The following is a 20,457-nucleotide window of genomic DNA, read 5'->3' on the forward strand; positions in this document are numbered from 1 at the left end:
AATTTGCTATGTTAATTTGGCAACTGCATGACAATTATGCTTCCACAATTTCATCTGATACGATAAGAGAGAAATAAAGAAGAAATCTGTCTCTTAGTTCATGGTTCATTGTTTCATTGGGTGATAGTTGTAAGCTGATTGTTATATATAACTGTTGTAGGGACGTGTTGTGGAAATATATGGTCCAGAGGCTTCTGGGAAAACAACTCTTGCTTTACATGTGATTTCAGAGGCACAGAAGCAAGGAGGTTATCTATAGATGCTAATTTTTGCCCCTGATGATAATGTCTATATTGTTTTTGGTTGTAATGTGACCATAACCCCTATAGTTGTCAACTTGTCAATATGTTATTGTCAATCACAAGAGGCATTTGCTTTAATCTCCCTCCCTTTGATTTTCTGTATACATTGTGATAATAAAGTGGATGTATTCTTCTCTGTTGTAACACCGAATGAATGCCTATCCCAGTGTCTTGTAACTCGATTATCTTGATTGCTTTTAAATTCTGGTGGTATCCCATGAATTTGATTGGTTTAAAGTTGGTATCTTTGAGCAGTAGGGAAGTTACCAGCATCTCAGGCTAATCCTGAAGTGGTCTCTGCTTTTAGAAGAGAGGAAAAAGAACAGGCCATGAGGCTTTTGGACAATTACTTGAGAATTTGCCGTGCAGCTAAGGTATTTCTTTTGATGCTGATTTCTGCTTGTTCATTTACACTACTATGGTGATTTTTTTTCTTAGTTATATTTCTAAAGGAGAACTATTTTTACCGCCTGGGAAATGTGGCTCAGGAATCAATCATATTGAGCAAGACCTATCAAATCTTATTGGCTGCCATTCTGTTTTATGTATTGTAGCTGCAGAATATGTGAATGATTATAACTGCCTTCTATGTATGTGTTGTTAAAATGTTCGTTTTAGACAAATATGTGATATGCAAGCTGTGGGAAAGAGATCCATTATTGATGGTGACGGTCTTCGTGTAACTTTCTTTCCCAGGTTAAGGCAAGCTTTATGATGACAGAAGCTGATCAAGTCCAGAAAGGGATTGTTGCTTTGGTTGTCGGGCATAATATTAGGAGGCTTGTTATTGGAGCAATACCCGAAGGGTAAGTAATGCTTTGATTGTCAGCTAACTTGCTGTTGAATCTCAATATTCTGTGGAAACTGTCTGAGAATTTTCTTTTCCTTTTTCTTCCTTTCCATCTCTTTATTTGCTCTAGAGACTTACAACTAATAGCTAGAAGCACAGTATCTGCTTGTTTCCGTTTCTTTTTTTGGTTCCCTTTTTCTTTCATTGGAGGGATGAATGAATAACCTTTCCTCTTACAAAACCATAATGGAAAACTGCAGTTGGATGAAAGTCAAAAGGAATTCCAGGAAAGCAAATTATGCTGCCAAAAATGCACCCCCCCTTCTGTAAAATATGGTTTATCTATAGAGGTAAACATATTTGGACAAGAGAAGCTTCTGAAAAACCTTGTTCTTTATCACCGTGTGAAACAATTGAAACAGAAGGCACTTTTGCCGCCGAATCAACTACATCCAGCGGTCCATTGCCCCAAAATTCTGCTGAGAGTTCTTCAGATACTCATTTAGAGGCTGAAGAAGAAAGAGTTAATAGTCAACTTGTTGAAGTCAAACAAGAAGCTGATGAAGCAGCAGATGAGTCTTTTGTTGAGCTATTGAAGTTGGAAGCTGAAGCCACTGAGGCCATAAGGAAGGTAAGGATAACTTAATGATTGATTCAGAGTTGTGTAGCAAAAAGTTTTTTTGTTTTTGTGCTTTTATTTTTTCACTTTGTGTTTGTTGTAACTTGTAAGGAATGTAGCCAAACACAATCTTGCCTGCTGTGAGGGTCAGGGATGAAATATAGTGCTAAATGAAGTTTGACAAATTACTGGGATCCTATGTACATGTTTCCGAAACTTGTCAGAACTGTGAAACTACAAATGTATTGTTCAGAAATTTCTTGACACCATATTATGTGATTTAGCTGCATATCTTCAAATTATTGACAAATGATAATATTAAATAGATAGATTTAGAGTTTCATCATGGTGTTTGTTCCAACTTGGGTTGTATGTTTTTTCTTCAGGTCAATTTGTTTGAATCTGCTCATGCACAGGAAGTAAAGCTCAGACAAGAGGCAGAGGATGAGTTGAGAACCACAGATTGTGGTGAACAAGCACTTAGTCTTGTGGATACCTTAATCCGTAGTAGTTCAGTTGACGTAATTGTTGTTGGCAGTGTAAGTATGCAGCTCCCTTCAGTGTTAGGATCACATTGGTATATGAGTTGATTACCATTAGTAAGAGTTAGCTAGGAGTACTTGGTTACAATGGTTTAGTCATTTGATTAGTATAAATAGAAGTGATAGGATACAGAGAAGGGTTTCAAATTCTGTGAGTAATTGTGATTGTTTTGAGAATTGAGAGGTCTCTTTAATATCCACTCTATCATTTTAATTCATCAACAAATACAATTTTCTGTGTCCATTTCTAATGTTTATTCTGGCTGTTTATTTTTCATGCTGATTACCCCAGGCCTAATGCAAACAAGAACCAGCTCTCAGTTCCCAAACATGCCAAAAGATAGCTTTTGGAGAAAACCTGTGATCTTATCAGGAATTTTCCGGAGTACCTTGATGTTGTTGTAAGTGTTGCAAGAAAAACTGATGGTCGTCATTGGGCAGATTTGCTTCGAGCATTGGGATGGCTGAGAAGCGAAATTTGTGGAGAATAGGGAGAGGAAGTATCTAGGGTTTGAAGACAATCGACTGAAAACTGCATAATGAAATTTCAGAGTTCGCATCTGAAGTTTAGGAAGGAGAATGTTCCAATTTTGCATAATTTTCATTTGACAGTGACACTTTCAAGGATAATGATATACCCAGTCGTACTGCACTTTTAAGGATCATACTCACATGTATTTTTATGGACCAAATAGCGAGCCTATTATCGACAGTATTTATTTATTTATGTACTTCAAATCATCTATCAGTTTTTGGATGGAAGTTCAAAACACAACAATAATAAAAGGATGAGTCCTTACATACTCGACTAAAATCCTCCCTACTTGTAAAGCTCACAAGATCACAACGTTTTCTTAATTTTCAATATATAAAAAGCACCAAAGCCATGATAATGATACATTAAAATAACATAAACAGTAATGGCAACTGAACATGTTTCAAATATACAACCAAACTTCTAGGAGGTTACCCAGTTCAATAGAATGAGACGCATGATCAAAATATGTATCTCAACTCTAGAAGCAGACAAGACCCCAAATAGCATGAAAATAACTATAACTATAACCATAACCATCATATGACAGTTTTTTGCCTTCTCTGAAGATCCACTGATGAGGAACATACTAATTGTATCCAATATGGTCTGCTCTTGGCTTTCCATTTTTCCCTCTTCATTTCCGTAGGATATCTTGCCGGTGAGTTCCATTCTTTTGCAGCGTCGTTTATCAGAGCTTGAGCTGAAGGCGATTCTTCAGTTCTATCAACACTTGTAGGAAGGATATTAGAATTAGTATTTTCTTCTTCCTTTTCAAGTAAAGTCTGAGCATCACTAGAATTAGAAAACTGAACATGAGCAGACTCTAACTGTACATCACGTATTGAAGCATTTGTTATTACAACAGAATTTGAACCAAGTGGGGAATCATCTTGGCCAAGCACAGAAGGGAACTCGGCACTGTCTTTTTCCTTCAGATTAACAACTCCACCAGCCACTTGAGGATCCAAGTTAACTGCATCTCTAACTGATCTTGCAGAGTCATCTTCATTTTCACCAACACCAGTATCCGAAGGGACTATAATTTCAACTTCTTCAACATCTGTTTTGATCTCATCCTTTCCCTTCAAACTAGTCCCCAGTTCAGATGTAAAAACGCAATCTCTCACATTTTCATCAGCATATATCTTAATTTCAGGCAATACATCTGGCATCACTTCAGCTTTGTGGGGATCTGATACAGTTGACGAGCCAACATTCATTGCATCGTTAACTGCCATTTTAGACTCCCCTTCACATGTTTCACCCACAACAGCATCAGAAGGGGTTATAATTTCATCTTCATCCTGATCAGACCTAATCTTGTCCTTCCCTTTCGAATTAGTATCCAATGCAGCAGATGTCAGACTGAAATCTGTTACATTTTCACCAGGAACTAAAGCATATACCTCTTCTCTTTCCTAATATATGCTATTACCTCTTCTCGAAGTAGACTAGGAACTAAAGCATATACCTCAAAGCAATCCTTCTGCACACAAAAGTTTCCATTGCAATGAGGAAATTGCATATAAAATTATATTCTACTTGAACACAAGATAAGCTACTTACAGAATTGTACCAGACCTTAATAATGGGGTCACCAACTTCACCATTGCCTAGAAGACGTTGTGAGTGCCAACCCCGCATAGCGCGTGCTGCAGCATCTCTACGTGCTCTACCTGATGCTGAAGTCTGCATAGAATCATCATTGAAACACAAATAACAACAGGGATAACAGATATAAACAGATAATGATAGAGCGCCAGTTTAATTCCTCCCGCAAAGCAGCTACTACATTACAAGAAGGTAGAAATCAAACCATTTTAAACTATTGTTCAAACTTAATCATCATGACAGGGCACAATGGCGTAGTTTGATCCATGTAGTCGATCCAACCTAGTAGGATAAGGCTTTGTTGTTGTTGTTGTTGTTGTTCAAACTTAATCACGTATTCACATTTAACAATGCTTCATGCCATAAAACCCACGTGTAGGCATTACTTTCCTAGGGATGGGGAAGGGAGGTAAACATGTAGAAAACCATAGAGATGCAAAGTCGCACAGATGAACTATTCTTCTTGCTGGAAACGTAATAGCCTTCTGAAATTGTGAGGAACCAGGGGGAGTTTAAGCTTGAACTGATAATTAGGTCAAACTTTCTCTTAGGAAAAGTAATTTTGAGACAATCTAAATTAGAATTGCACCATGTTAAAGCCCCTAAAATTTCAGCAATATAATTTTCCAATAGTTCCCTCATCTTATGTCAGCAAACTTGATGAAAAAGGTGTCATCAATCATCTATTGAAGTCAACAAAGCAAAAATTTCCATCAATAAATGTTTCTTGTACTAGTGGTGGAGCAGGCACAGAGCTTTAACTTTTTTGGAAGTTACTTTTTGAAAGAAAAACTGCATAATTACTTGGTCTGGGAGTTAAGGGTTAAATTGGGAAAAAAAATTGGACACTAACTTCCCCCAATTCCTTTTATATATAGTAGATATTATTGCATATGCTATCAAATCAAACACAGAAATTACATCTTACCCGATTTTCGATATTCATAGGCTCTGGTTGTGAAGGAATTGGAACACTCAGCTCACCACCTTTTATCTTATGTCTTTCATAATCAAGAAGTGCCTGCAGTAGTTCAGAAATATTAAAAACGAATAACACATTTGAAAAAGAGCATGCCTACATTTATATGCACAATATCTGGTAAATCTTTCAGAAATCTTGAAAATGGAATAGCTAATAACAAAATAAGCATATATGTCTAAGGTATTAAATAGATTATATAGAAATTTAGACAATGCCACTACTTAAGAGCCAAAATTTTCTCTAATAAGGCCATAACTTGAACACTCATCATCTTGACATCTTACAGATCATACGGTATGCTAACATGAAAATTTCCAGGAAAGTGACATTATCTAAAATAAACCAAATGTTAATAATAGTAATGTCCACACAAATAGTCTAAACAGAGGCTTCAAAGAAACACATTTCAACAATTTGAAAACAGAATTTATTTCATAAAAGATTTTTTTTTTCCAAAAGATGAAGTCTAGCATTAATCTAAAACCACCTTCTCATAAAACCCACGGAAAGTCCATGAAACTGTGGTACATGTCCTGCATGTGTTAAAAACAGAACATTATAATCAGTCATAAGCAATCAATTCATCCAAAAAGCTGTCAGAATTTGGCAGCCCTTCTCCCCACACATACCCTCCAACCCCCTAAAACAACCAAAAAAATACCACTTATTATATAATGAAAATAATAGCTTGAAAAGTATACTTTCCCATGCATAAGGAAATCGAGAAACCATTCATAATACATGGAAACAGTTAATTGGTCTCATCATCATAACCAATACACACTACCATTACCATGACATTACTTAGAAAATTAGAAAGAATGCATATCACAGATTTGAAATCAAATAACAGAGAGATACAAAGTACTATAACTTGTCCATTTGAGGAGACTCTTCAATGAGCCATGAACACAATCAAGACAAGATAGGGGACGTTGGTTCTTACTTAGGAGGTTTGAAAGATTCTCCCACTTGCCGCCATAGCTTACACGAGGTTACCTATTCATAAATATAAGCCAGTTAGGGGTATGTCCTGGCAGCAATGAAAAAAGAGATAATAAACTAGTTTCTAGTACAAAATACTTTCACCATTTAAATAAACAAGAACAAGCAAAAAATAACACAATCGATAAATCAAGTCCAAGTTATCTTAAAATCGACATCTATATGTTCATAGGACAAATTTGGAGCTTGATCAACATTTTCCTCATTTTGATTTGCATCTATATCTTCCATAAGAAACACTGCATTATGCAAAACATTAGAAACAAAGAAAGAAGAGTTTGAAGAGGGAGCTACAAGAAACTAACAAACTAAATTAACTTCATCTTAGAGGGATGCAAGAGCTTCATTTATAACAGAGTTGGAAAAGAGAGAAAGATTAGAGATCAGAATAACAAACCCTACCTAACTGTACCAAACTAATTTTGTTATTGACCAACTCTCTTATCTCTTATCTCTTATCCCTTAACATACAGCAACAAAAGATTTAGTATTTTTTAAGCAACACAACAACAAGGTTCAGTAACAAATTCAACTCAACTCAGTTATCCAGCAACAACCACATTTATGATATGTTCAGCATCAAATTCAACTTACAGCTGACAACAAATTCTACTTCTAGAGTTCTAGCAACAAATTCAACTATGATAACTATGAAAACTTTCAGGCAGCAACAAAAACATAAACTATGATAACTTTCAGGGAGCAACAAAAAAACTCCAATTCTCCAAATATGATTTACAGCAAATTAACATTAGCTAATCATAATTTCAGCAACAAACTCAACTTTCAACAATAAATTCAAGATGTACTAATAATTTACAGAATTGAAATTGAAAGAGGAATAACAAGGCCAAAGCTGAAACTCACCTGGGCAGAGAGATGAAGCAAAACTTAACAAAGTGATTATTCTGCAAAACAGCACCAAATTTAAGGTTCAATAAACTCAGTAATGATTTTCGGCAACGAACAAACTTAAGCTAAGTGATTATTTTGGCAGGTCAACAACAAATTCAACGTTCATGATAATGAGTAACAAATTTCAGCAACACATTCAACTTTCAGTAACAAATTACTCCCAGCAACAAAATCAAACTGCAGTGATGCAGCACCAAAATTGAAACAGAGACCATGGGAAACTCACCAAATCGGGTTGCAAGAAGGAAGTTGACGGCGAAGGAGAAGCTGATGGCGAGGGAGAAGCTGACGGCAAGGTTCGAAGCAAGAAGACGACAACGAAGATAAGCCCACCGGAATATGTTGCCTCTGCTACCGGCGACGAAGAGCGCAGGGAAGGGAGAGATCGAGGCCAGGTGCGAGACAGAGACCTTGAGAAGCAAGAAGACGACGACCAGGTGAGGGGACGAGGTGAGAGACCGAGAGCGCGACGAGGTAAGGCCGTGAGAGATTAAGAGTGACGACCGACGAGGTGAGGGGAGCGACGAGTGAGTGACGAAGTGAAGGTGACGCCGTGAGCCGTCGTGAGCCGCCGTGAGTGATGGACTGTCGAGCTCGAGAGAGAAGAGACACAAGGCTGGCTGGGGGTTAGGTGGGTTCCAATTCCATTCTGATTAGGGACATTAGCCATTAGGGTTCATGCAAATCAACAGGGGTGGAGGACATGAGGAGCGAAACGACGCCCCATTTCAGGAATTAAAAAAAAAAATGACCCGGACCGGGTTAAATTAACCGGCCGGATCACCGGTTTTAATAAAAACCGGTCGGGTCAAACCGGTTTTTACCAGGTCCATTGCTTGTCCGGTTCAACGAGTGGCTCGACTCGATCAGGTTACCGGGTGACTGGATTTCCGGTCGAACCGGTCGGGTCGAGTCGGTTTGATAACTATGGATCCAGCTTCGAGGGTGGAAAGGCCTTCTGACTCTTCAAATTCAAACTGTGAAGAAATTATATTTGGAGTGGTCTCAAAGTCATAGAATGAACGATCTTCCAATACCTCGTTCAAATAAATGGCCTATTTATGTCTAGTTAGAGTTTGCTTTTTTAGACATATATGTAGATAATTAACAAAAAAAAAAGGAAAATATAGTTACTAATTTCAAGGCTGTCCTCTTTGGCTTGAACTGTTTCTCAATGGAAAATGGGTCTAGCAAAATGATTTGTCTTTTAACACGATCAATCACTACGAGGTACCAGTGTTCATGACCTTCGTCAGTAGTTTCAAATACAGGGATAAACACCTAATCAAGAGAAAGTCATTTTAGTTATTAAAATTATTTTATGCCAATATTTGCTAATATAAATTTAAAATTATATAAACTTACTCTTTTTAAGCAGTCAACTTTGTCCAAATAAACATATGTGATACAAGACGGCAGACGGTCGGGATCCAATTTTGTCTTCTTTGACAGCTACATTATTTCAGCCACTAGTTTATATGTGCAATACAAATAACAACTACCAATATTATTTTAGTATACACTCCTATATACTTACCGCAAAAGTTGTGGGTAAAAACCAATAACCACTTTCTCTGGTCAACTCTATCCTCATCATATCTGCTACTAAGTCTAGCACAAGATAAACGATTGAGTTTACTTACTTATCCATCAAATGATTACCATACAAATATGCTGCAATTGCAAGTTCAGTTTCGTCTAAACCTATTGAAGCTGTTGGTCTAAAACAGACTTGCACCCACTAAATATATATAAAAAAAACTGTTATTAGTGAAATAATAATAATAATAATAATAATAATAATAATAATAATAATAATAATAAACTACTTATTACTTAGTACTCACACTAGGTAGCTCTAATCCAGGAATATTGATTGGAGCAAGTGAATCTGTTCTCCTTTTTTAAGCAATGGAGAGATTTGTCTTGGCCTTCTCAATATAACATAGCAACAATGGATTATTCGATGCACTACTTTGTTGGTTAAGAGTCTTAGAATTGGAACCAAAGACCAACACCTTAGAGGGAGAGCTGACATTATTTTCCAATCGTTGAACAAGAGATTGGACTATTTGGGTCAATTGCTCAACAGAATCAGCTAATGAGTCTAAAGTCACTTTGTCCTTCAATGATGGATTGAGTTCACTGTAACATTAGAACATTGCATGCAGGGTCAAAATCTCATTTTATTCACTATGTGTATGGTTTTGTTGGTAACCTAAAATATTTATATTTTTCAGGTTAATGATGGTATAAGGATGCGACTTGCGTTGGATTTGATTCTAAGGCCCCACAACCTGATGCTGCGTAATGGCATTGAATCTGCTACCAGGAATTACAATAAGTATAAACAAAAGGAGTGAAACAAAAATTAAATAATCGTAATTGTCATGTAGTCATGTTTAGATTATATTAACTACTAAGACTTGTTAGTTTCATCTCTTTTACTTAAAAAAATTATTATGCACTATATTTTTTATGGACTCTTATTGAAAATTAATGTTTCTGTCTTTCGTTTGATTTTAGTTGAATTTAGGTGAAGTTTAATTTTCACTCTAGTATTTTGATTCCTTGAACTATTTCTGTCTTGTAAGCTTAATTGAAAATTTGATATTAAAATATATTAAGCATTTTAAAATAAAAACAACATGAGAAGATGGTTATAATCTATCTTCTGAAAATAGGTTCGGACTGGCCGGTTGAACCGATTGAACCATGAACCGTTACAAAAAACAATGTTAAAACCCCAATTTCAAAAACCGCAATTGAACCGTTGAACCGGTCAAGAACTGGTCAGTTGAACCGAACCGTCACCTAGCCAGATTTTTGGAATAAGGGAAAAACGCAAAATTCTGAAAACGATTCGAACTGACTGGTCGAACCGGTCAAATCGTGAACCGAGAGAAAAAGCGGTTTGGACCAAGATTCTAAAAACCCGTTTGAACCGATCGGTCAAACCGTGAACTGATATAAAAAATGAATCGATCATATATCAAAACCGAAAAATTCAGAAACCGTCAAACCCGTCAATTCGTGAATCGAGGGGAAAAGCGATTCGGACCAAGATTCTGAAAACCCGTTTGAACCGGTTGGTCGAACCGTGAACCGATACAAAATCGAATCGGTCATATATCAAAACCGAAAGATTCAGAAACCGTTGTTGGATCGTCGAACCGGTCGCGAACCGGTCAGTCGAACCGAACCGAGACCTGACCGATTTTCTAAAATTTGCTCAAAACGATGCCGTTGGTTAGAGGAACCCTAACCAGTAGGGGTGTTCAAAACCGACTCGGACCGAACTAAATCGATCAACTGAACCGAAAAAACCGAAAATAAAAAACCGGTTCTGATAAGGAAAACCCCAACCGAACCGACCCGAACCGGTCAGGTAAAAAAAAAAAAAAAAAACCAAACCCCCCTCCCCCGAAATGAACGAAACCTAAACCTAACCCAGTAACCCCATTCGGCCATTCCCCCAAGCTCCACTCCCATACGAACCCTAGCCCCTCTCTCCCTACTCCCTAGGTCTCACAGCCTCGCTCTCTGCAACTCCCATCACCGGTGAGAGACCTCCTCCCACCACCTCGCAGCCACCGCCACCTTCCTCCCAGCGCAGCCCTTCCACTGCTCCCACCCAGGACCTCCTCGCGGACAGAGCAGCCCAGCACTGCAGCACACAGCCAGCGCCCAGCGCCCAGCAGGTCGGCACCACCCTCAGTCCCTCGCAACTCGCAAATCGCACCCAGCAGGCCAGGACCACCCACTCACCCAGGACCACTCGATAGCCTATTGCAAGTAAAGAACACGATTTGCTATTATATATAAAGTTCTTCTATTCTTTCTTATTAGCATGTTTTCCAATGCCATCTACTTTGGTTCTAACTTGGCATAATGTGATAATTGAAATGGTAGACCAACGTAGTTCTGATTATTGCTTTTCTGTTCTCTCGCGAACATAAGGGAACTATATGCTTTTCTGATTATTGCTTTTTCTGTTCTCTGAACGAACACACTGAAGAACGCAGATAAGACAGAAGAGAACTCGAACGCAGCTTGGAGGAAGCACCGAAGCAGCCATCTCTCGTCGCCGTTCCTCAACGTCCAGCCACCGTCGCCGGCCTCGCCTTCTGCCTCCGTCGCGCAGCCACTGTCTCGACGGTGCCAGTTCTGTTCCAGCGCGTCAGCCCTTCGGTCGTGCCCTGTTCCTTTCTTGCTACTGATCTGCTCTGCTCTGTTCTGGCATTTAGTTCTAGGTATTAATTTTTTTAAACTATAATTGTTGAATAATTCTTGTTACTTGTTAGTTAATCTGTGAACCTTGCTGTTGTTACTGGTTGAATAATTGCTGAATAATTGTTGTTAGTTAATCTGTGGACTTGTTACTGAATTGAATAATTGTTGAATAATTTTGACTGTTGGAGACTTGAGATTAATGGGTTGGAGTGAGTTGCTGTGGTTTACTGTGATTTTGTAATTGGATTGTATTGTTGTGATATTGTATTGTTGTTGGATTTTTTTTCAACTAAGAAACACCTAAGGCTATTGGGTTGTTAAAATTGTGCTTAAATTTTGCTAAAATTGTGATTAGCTGAAAATATTATTAATCTTTATTGAAATTATGCTGAAAATTTTGCTAAAAGTTTGTTAGAATTTTTATTTGTTCATTATGAGTAGAAGGAGGGGTTTAGAATAGTTCTTCTGCAAGGAGAAAGGGATGAATATATTTTTCTATTGATAACTTCAAATACACATTCCAGTAGTTGACTTATTGGGAGAGAAGAGAGCCATGAGAATGGATCTTACACAACAAGGATTAAAGGTAGAGAATGCAACGGTTGGGCCTTTAGGGTCTGCACTTTTTGACTCTGCTGTTTCCATTTTTTCTGCTCACAATAAGTATGCTTTGTTCAAATAGCAGGATACTGGAATTCATTGATTTGGGAGGTGAAATGTGGAGAGATGTTTGGCATGCTTTTATAAGTGAAATTATAGCGTTACACAAGTTCTCACATGAATATGGACCTTGATTATGACCAATCTTTTGTTATAGAAAAAATAATTTTTTCATCTTTGTTTTTAACAAAAAAATAGATGAATTGAATTAACTAGATAAGTAGATGATTGAATATTTATTATTGGTATGCTTGATAAATTGTGCCAATTATGCGTTACTTCTTCTTAGGGTGATTTTTTTTCCTTCTTCTTGTTCTTTCTTGTATTAATTATTCGATGCCACTGTCGCAACGTCGTTCTCCTCCATCGTGCAGCCACGCTTGAGCTTCGAAACCACCGTCGCCGGCCTCGCCTTCTGCCTCCGTCGCGCAGCCACTGTCTTGACGGTGCCAGTTCTGTTCCATCGCGTCAGCCCTTTGGTTGTGCCCTGTTCCTTTCTTGCTACTGATCTGCTCTGCTCTGTTCTGGCATTTAGTTCTAGGTATTAATTTTTTTAAACTATAATTGTTGAATAATTCTTGTTACTTGTTAGTTAATTCTACAATGAAGTGGCTTGCCAATGAGTTTTGGAAATGTGTTGCCTCTCAATTCTTCTGAATCTCTCTTGGTTCTATAATGGTAGTACTTTTTGCGTGTACAACTTGCAATTCACTACTTTCTTGTGTGATTAAATTTTGGGTGACTATTTTTCGTAACAATTTAGTCAAATATATCAATTCAATCTATCGATTTTCACTTATAATCTTCGTGTAAAGATGGCAACTATGATTACTTAAACTAACATAATTTTGAAGCTTTTGGATTTTTAGCAAATTTTGCAGCACATAAATTTTGCAGAACACCATTGAACCTTATTACAAGTTAGCATACATAGTACTCAGAATAGGACTAGGTGATGATTAAGGAGGACATATGCTTGAATTGTTACAATTGTGTATATTACATTCAACACAGATTTACATATATTAAACTCCAAACTAGCTAAAAAATTTTGCTTAGAAGCAATAATAGTTTTCTATTATTCCCAAGTTTTAAGATGCTGAGTGGCTTTGGAACAGTTGTGTGGCTGTTTTCCCCATGATCCACTCCAAATCAGTTGGAGAAAGAGATGCCTTATTGGCAATTAGATTGACAGCTTCTTTGGCCTCTTTGTAACCACATTCAGGAACAACAAATGGAAAATCACTGCAGAAAGATGTGTGATTTGAGATTTGTCATATGATTTGGTCACATGAATAAAACCCCCTCATGAATTTGCCAATTCTGGTTGTTTTTTTTTTACAAAGTTCAATGGTTTTAAGGTAGTTTACCTGCCCCACATTACACAGTTAGCACCAAAGCTAGAGACAATTTGAGACAAGAGAGTTGACAAATCCAGATAAGGGTGTTTTTCTCTTGAAACTCTGAAAAGAGCACTAAATTTCACATACATTTATTCAAAGTAAAAGGATTAGAAGATTCATTTCCAAAACCTTATATTGTCAATATTTAAATTTCTTCTTATGTAAAAGGTTTGGGGATTATGTTCATGAAGAAACTATCAGGCACTTACTTGAGGGAATCTAGATAGATTTAAGAGCCTAGAAAAGATAAGCTGTTCTTGATCAGTTCTGCAATGTGATATTCACTAAATTCATAAATAAGATTCCATTTTCTTTGTCATTGCAAGAGTGATTATACTATATTAAATATCTCACAGTGGTGGTTTGCAGAAGGCCAAGTGATCAAGTATCACAATTGTTGAGGAAAATTCTGTGCACAGTTGTTCAATTTCTGAAATATGCAAATCAAGCCCCTGAAGTTGTTGAACCATAGTCTTTTAGTTTCATCAAATTAATCATTGGTCACAACTGAAAATATTTACACAAGTTCTCACATGAATATGGACCTTGATTATGACCAATCTTTTGTTATAGAAAAAATAATTTTTTCATCTTTGTTTTTAACAAAAAAATAGATGAATTGAATTAACTAAATAAGTAGATGATTGAATATTTATTATTGGTATGCTTGATAAATTGTGCCAATTATGCGTTTCTTGAAATTGGTATGCCTCTCCTAGATTCTGAATAGTTCGATTCATGTTTCTGATTTTGATAATTTGAGTAGTTTATGAAGCATAGATCACTGTTATTGCAAATGATTTGGGACTGCTTTTGAGGTAGTTGAGACCTGAATGGCAAGAACAAGTTACTAAACCAAGCATAATAGCATCTCAGCTTGCCAGTTTGAACAGAATTCTTGAGTTTCAGTATTTCCTAATTATCTATTCTTCATTAATTTTTTATGATGTCCTGGTTCATTTCAGGGTTGCAAAAGCTTTCCTTTCTAAACTTGGAAGGGTGCCTTGTAACAGCTGCATGCTTGGATTCTCTTGCAGGTTTAATTGCTTGATATACTTTTATGCTTATTATGTTGCTGATCTAGACAATTGGTCGCTTTATTATATTTCCTAGAAACAATACAACTATACAACTACTAAACCTATAAACCAGCCAACATATTTAAGGATAAGAAGAGAAAAAGATGATACTTTTATTTGCAAAATAAATAACTTGAGTGGTTTATACACTCTGCTGTACAAATGTTATCCTCAATTATCAATACAACCTAGGATATTATCATATTGCAATCTCAAAATTGCATCACCAAAATTAATAATGAATGAAAGAATGATTAGAGAGAACTCAATAAAGGCAAGCTCAAGCAGGAAGATCATTCTAACATTACAATGCACCCTTGAATTCTTCCAATTTGCCCTCGAACTACAGGAAGATCAAAGAGTTCTAGCAGCAGTCCCACTGCTTCCCTCCTCTCATATGCATCTCTTGTTAGAGACTTCACCACTGGTGATAAAAACTCGGTTTCTGCCATCCTCTCCTGCACAGTACTATTACAAAAGATAACTAAGTAATTAACAACAACAAATACAGTCAATTTCACAAGAAATGTTGCCTTATTTTCAGAATTCTACCTTTGTCTCATCTTTTTCAACAGCTTTTTGAGCCTTTTATATATATAATTTATCATTTTGTTTCTTGTTTCTATATTTTTTTATTATTTTTAGGTGTTGACCTTGATCATCTGCCACATGCTAATGATTTATATCCTTTTTTGTGTTTCATGCTTGTGTTTGTGTTTTATGTTGAGATGAAATATTGAGTGTAAAAATTGCATATCTTTTTCATCCCCAAAAAGATAAATAAATAAATTTGGTGTTTTGGGTGATTTTGTTCATGTTGATGTGAAAATTTGGTTAGTTGAATTATCTGGGACATGAAGCATATTGTTGTTCTTTGATTTCTTGTTTCTTTTTCTCTTCCTTTTTATCCTTTTTTTTTTCCAAAAACAAAAATATTATGATTACTTCTATTTTGTTTCCTTTTAGTTGTTCTCAAAATGCAACAATAATTTGTAACCTTAGTTTCCTTTCTGGTTTGTGGATGAATTTCCAAGCTAATTTGTCAAATTGCTTCTTTCTCCCTAACCCGCCTTCCTGTATTTATCTCCTTCCACCATATTAGTCTTTGTGAAGAAAAAACATTTGTATTTTTTGCTGAATCATTGATGAGTAGCACATGCTTAATTTCTCAGGCAGCCTAAAGATGTGGTTAAAGCTGTGAAAAAGAGAATACAACATAAGAGCACTAAAGTTCAATTACTAGCTCTCACGGTACCAAAAGTTCAACTTGATTGTTTCTGTATTCTGTTGTACCTGATGTCAAATTTATTTGTTTTGGAGCTTGATTTATGGTTTCTGATTTTCTTTCTTCTGGCTTTTGGAGACAATGGTGAAGAATTATGGTGATCAGGTCCAGTTTCAAATTGCTGAGAGGAACATATTGGATGAGATTATCAAAATTGTAAGGAAGAAGGTAAGGTGGTGTCAGATAGAAACTTGAGAATCATTCTTATTTAAGTTGCATATGTGATTTCACTTGTGCATTATTGACCCTTGGTGAGTGTGTATTTATTGCTATGAACTAGTGGTCTATTAGTAAAATTGATCCATCAATATGATGTAGTTTGATTCAGTTGCCAAATAATTTGACATCAACTTAATTCACTTCTCTTTCTTGTCTTATTGGCTCAAATATTAATATTTCTGGTCGTATTTCATAGCAAAGTAAAAAGCTCCTATTGTTCAGGTTTTGCTCTTTGGATTAATTGATCGACCAAAACATAGATGATGTACACCTATCCAAACAATCTTAGTATTGATGCTATTTGGATGTAGGATGATATATCCAATCAATCAACATCTTGGAGGCAACTTGAATTAATGCTGTTTAACTGTGGTTAATCTTGTCTAATTTGAAATTCATTTGATGATAATTTAGGCACATATGCAAGTGAGGGATAAAATTTTAGTATTGCTGGACTCATGGCAAGAGGCATTTGGCGGGCCTGGTGGAAAGTATCCTCAGTGCTATTGGGCATATGAGGAATTGAAGGTAACTATATCAACAGAGTTTCTTGAAAAAGTCTTATCATGCCTCGTTATAGTTGTACATGCAGAGCTGAATGCTAGACTGAAAATTGATATTAACTTGACATTTTGGGGGTATTTCCTCTCTTCTATTTCATGGTTGGGTTATATAACTTTTACAAAGCTTAGCATGGATTGTTCCCCTTGCTAAACCTATTATTATTCCCTTCGATGCAATCAATTTACATTTCAAATGTAGATGGCATTGATATATGTAAGGCCAACTGCCAAAGGTACATTTAATTAATAATTGAATGACCTTTATATCATATCCATCACACTCTCTTGGACCTTATAAATGGCAGCGAACGGGAGTAGTGTTTCCAAAGCGTTCTTTAGATGCGTCTCCAATATTTACTCCACCTCCTACCCATCAAGCTTCAGGAAGTATGCATGCTGGATATGGGATGCCAAACGGTTCTTCAAAAACACTTGACGAAACAATGGCAACAGAGATAGAAACTGAGGTGAAATTTCAATTTTTTCACTATGTTGCCAACCGCTGGTGCTGACCTCTGTCACCAGACTTGTGTAAACTAAAATATCTCTCCTTTTTCCTTGTCTTCTTTTATTTTTTTTATAATTCATAGTTTGTCAAGCTAGGAATCCATGCGCCATGTTATGGACCTGTTGAGTGACATGCTTCAAGCTGTGAATCCTAGTGACTGTACGGTACGTTGGATGATATCTTGGTCTTGCTGAATTATCTCAGGCCACAGTAAGCTAAATTTATTTTGTTTTATGCTTAGCAGGCTGTAAAAGACGAAGTAATTGTTGATCTTGTTGATCGCTGTCGCACCAACCAGAAAAAAATGATGCAGATGCTAACAACAACTGGGTTAGTTCCAACACCTGTCGACTGCTTTATGAACTCTGCATGTCCACAAGATGTGTGGAATAATCCTAGTTTTCTTTCAGGGATGAGGAGCTTCTTGGACGAGGCCTTGAACTAAATGATAGTATTCAGAGTTTGCTTGCAAAACATGATGCAATTGCTACAGGGAATCCCCTTCCAATTCAACGTGCAGGTTCCAGCACTCCACCAGGTGAAGTTCTGCCAGATGAAGCTAACTCAAATTTCAATCAAACTGATGTGCGGAGCCCCAGCCATCAGACTGACATGAAGAGCCCAAGCCGCAGTCCCGTAGAGTCTATTTCAACGCCTAAAGCTAGCCCACCAGCCCCTCTCTATTCTCAAACTTCGGGATTGAGTGATGAAGAGGAAGAAGATGAATTTGCACAGCTAGCTCGAAGGTCAGCTAGGACTAATCATTTTGATTTATATTTTAATTGGCATGGGTTTTGGAAAGTCAATTTCTTCCCTGTTGCAATTGTGATGTGAAAATAGGAAGCATGAGTGTTATATAATCTTGGACATGCATTTTGGTCTATGGTGCCCTGGAACAATTCAGGAAAAATGAATTGGTTCCATTTTTTAAACCAATTATTGATTCAGCATGAAATTTTTACCACTTATGCAGACATTCTAAGACACAGTGGGCGGCGTCAATGAGTGTGACGTCACATGTGGCAGATTCCTCAACTACTGTCCCATCCAATGCATTAGCTCTTCCCGATCCACCTGCACCAGTTTGTACTGGAAAGGATCAGGACATTATTGACTTGCTGAGCCTCACTTTGTCCCTCACACCATCGACTCCACAGGAAAATTATACGTCATCAGCGACCTATGTCGAAGGAATGCATCAAGCAGCCAATCCATCCACAACAGAGGGGTATTCTAATGCTCCCCAAACATATCCTGGGAATAAGCAATACAACAGTTATGTCGCGCCATGGGCTAGGCCTCAATCGCCGTCGGAACCTCAAGTCCAGTCACAGCAACAGATGTATCAACCCCAGTCTCAGTCCTGCCCCCAGTCTGCGACCCCACCCTCGTATGAATCCGAACAATCACTGCATAATCAACCACCTCAGTTTCAGCAATCACAACCGTTCCAACAACAAAATCAGCCACCTTTGCAGACCCCACCCTCGTATGAATCCGAACAATCACTTAATAATCGACAAACTGAGTTCCAGCAATCACAACCATTCCAACAACAAACTCAGCCACCGTTGCAGTCCCAGCATCCTCAATATAGCGCTTCACCACAGTATCAACCCTCACACGCACATTTGCAACCCCAACCCCAACATTTCCAGGGTCAGGTCCGATCCCCACCCCAACCACAGTTACAATCTCCACCACAGCACTTTCAAGCTCCACCACAGCAGCAACGATTTCAAAATCAGCACATTCAGTACCCGGGAAGTTACCCTCCACCACCATGGACCTCAAGCCCTCAACACCGGGTTATCCCAACTATCAAAACCAAAACCATTTATCTCCTACCAATTCGTTCTCCAATCCTCAAGCCAACACAACAGGGCCTTTTACATTTCCTTCGAATGGTGCTGGATCTGCTGTGGGGGCAAATTTCGGCCAAAGGAGCCCAGGCAGTACTGGCAGCGGACAACGGCCCTTTATTCCATCTTACAGACTATTTGAAGATTTGAATGTTTTTGGAAACACAGATGGAAGGGTGAAGATGACTGGTAGTGGAACGTCATCCGGCATGTCAGGTACAATGGGACCTGGCATGGTTGGAGGGCGCAAGTGAAGTTCTATTATTGTAAAAAGCATGCAATGTTGATATGGTTTATACCTGTTTTTTTTTTCCTATTTATTTTAAGGTTATGTAAGTTATTTAGATTGATTCAGCTGCAGTTTCCTACTTATGAGTAGATCATAAAGTCATTAGTTTTCAGTGTTCCCTCAGACGATAGACTCCGGAGCATTCTTTGATAAAAGATTTCTTTCTGGTAATGGTTTCATTTTTAAGATTTATTGATCTTTGACCACTATAATTGGCACGGAAATTTTTAACATTTGTGCATATTGAGAGCATTCACCTTAATTTCAATCTCAAATGTGTTGAATTCTTTTTGGGTGTTTTGAACAGATGCTAATTACGTGCGTATAACATTCTTTCTATACACAGCTAACTGTTGTACGTGTTTATTTTTCTAGCTTTCGTTAGAATTGCTACGCAACATTTTGAATAAGCAACAAATCATTCAACGGTGCCGTCCTGATACACTGCGCGAGTGCTTGAAACTCACCATTGCTATGTCAAACTCATCACTTCAGCTAAGGTTACTTCTTTAGAGGCAGAGGCAGAGTCTACCCCTGACAAGTTGCGACTTGCCATTGTGCAATTCCATGTCATGTATCGTCTGTCAGCTGACATGGACCCAGGTAGCTCCAATAACTGGCTACACAACTAAAGCCACCACAACGGTCAATGGTAGGTAACCATGAACTAATTAACAACAACCAAGTGAAGGCTAATTGTACTATTGTATCAATTCAAACTCGATCATTAACACCTCAATAAGTTGATCTTTAAAAGCTTAAACTGAAATGAAATTTGACACATTTGGCTCGTTGGTTGGTAAGCTGATTTGGTTACAAAACAATAAACAAAAATCTATAATCTATTGTGTAATGACATGCTATTAGATTACTTATAGTCATACCGTAATGTTACTAGATGAAAATTAAATTAGACTATCGATTCTCTATGCAGTGTAAACAGTGAGATTTTGGGTACTAGAAGATGCCAACACGGCAGCTAAAAATTCTGAAATTTTAGTCTCGTACTAAAACAGCACACTGGCTCAAACTTGAATGAAATTACACCATGG

At 37.4% G+C, this 20,457-nt stretch overlaps 1 protein-coding gene and 1 pseudogene across 9 annotated transcripts; one reads left to right on the forward strand and one right to left on the reverse strand.

Moving 5' to 3' along the window:
• Positions 1 to 3,091: 3,091 nt before the first annotated feature.
• LOC107622719 (uncharacterized) lies at positions 3,092 to 8,065 on the reverse strand. Of its 8 annotated transcripts, none has more exons than XM_088483002.1 (8): positions 7,531 to 8,065; positions 7,257 to 7,297; positions 6,331 to 6,383; positions 5,872 to 5,917; positions 5,331 to 5,423; positions 4,608 to 4,887; positions 4,373 to 4,480; positions 3,092 to 4,277 (listed from the first exon to the last, which is right to left on the reverse strand). In XM_088483002.1, the coding sequence occupies exon 8, from the start codon at positions 4,027 to 4,029 to the stop codon at positions 3,328 to 3,330; it is 702 nt and encodes a 233-aa protein (XP_088339128.1). In that variant the 5' UTR covers positions 4,030 to 4,277; positions 4,373 to 4,480; positions 4,608 to 4,887; positions 5,331 to 5,423; positions 5,872 to 5,917; positions 6,331 to 6,383; positions 7,257 to 7,297; positions 7,531 to 8,065; the 3' UTR covers positions 3,092 to 3,327. The 8 variants fall into 8 exon arrangements, 7 of the variants coding, with proteins under 7 accessions (XP_088339128.1, XP_088339130.1, XP_088339129.1 ...); XM_088483004.1 differs by having other exon boundaries at positions 4,358 to 4,480; XM_088483003.1 differs by lacking the exon at positions 4,608 to 4,887 and having other exon boundaries at positions 4,373 to 4,467.
• Positions 8,066 to 10,731: 2,666 nt separating this feature from the next.
• LOC107622777 (TOM1-like protein 6) lies at positions 10,732 to 19,505 on the forward strand (annotated as a pseudogene). The gene is made up of 12 exons (XR_015880510.1): positions 10,732 to 11,099; positions 11,323 to 11,557; positions 12,572 to 12,738; positions 14,566 to 14,637; positions 15,852 to 15,930; positions 16,043 to 16,132; positions 16,598 to 16,711; positions 17,052 to 17,209; positions 17,331 to 17,418; positions 17,499 to 17,584; positions 17,665 to 18,000; positions 18,228 to 19,505. The product of XR_015880510.1 is annotated as a TOM1-like protein 6 (transcript).
• Positions 19,506 to 20,457: the final 952 nt, after the last annotated feature.

The sequence above is a fragment of the Arachis ipaensis genome, chromosome B10 (genome assembly GCF_059453495.1).
Source record: "Arachis ipaensis isolate K30076 ecotype BB chromosome B10, ASM5945349v1, whole genome shotgun sequence".
Taxonomy (NCBI): domain Eukaryota; kingdom Viridiplantae; phylum Streptophyta; class Magnoliopsida; order Fabales; family Fabaceae; genus Arachis; species Arachis ipaensis.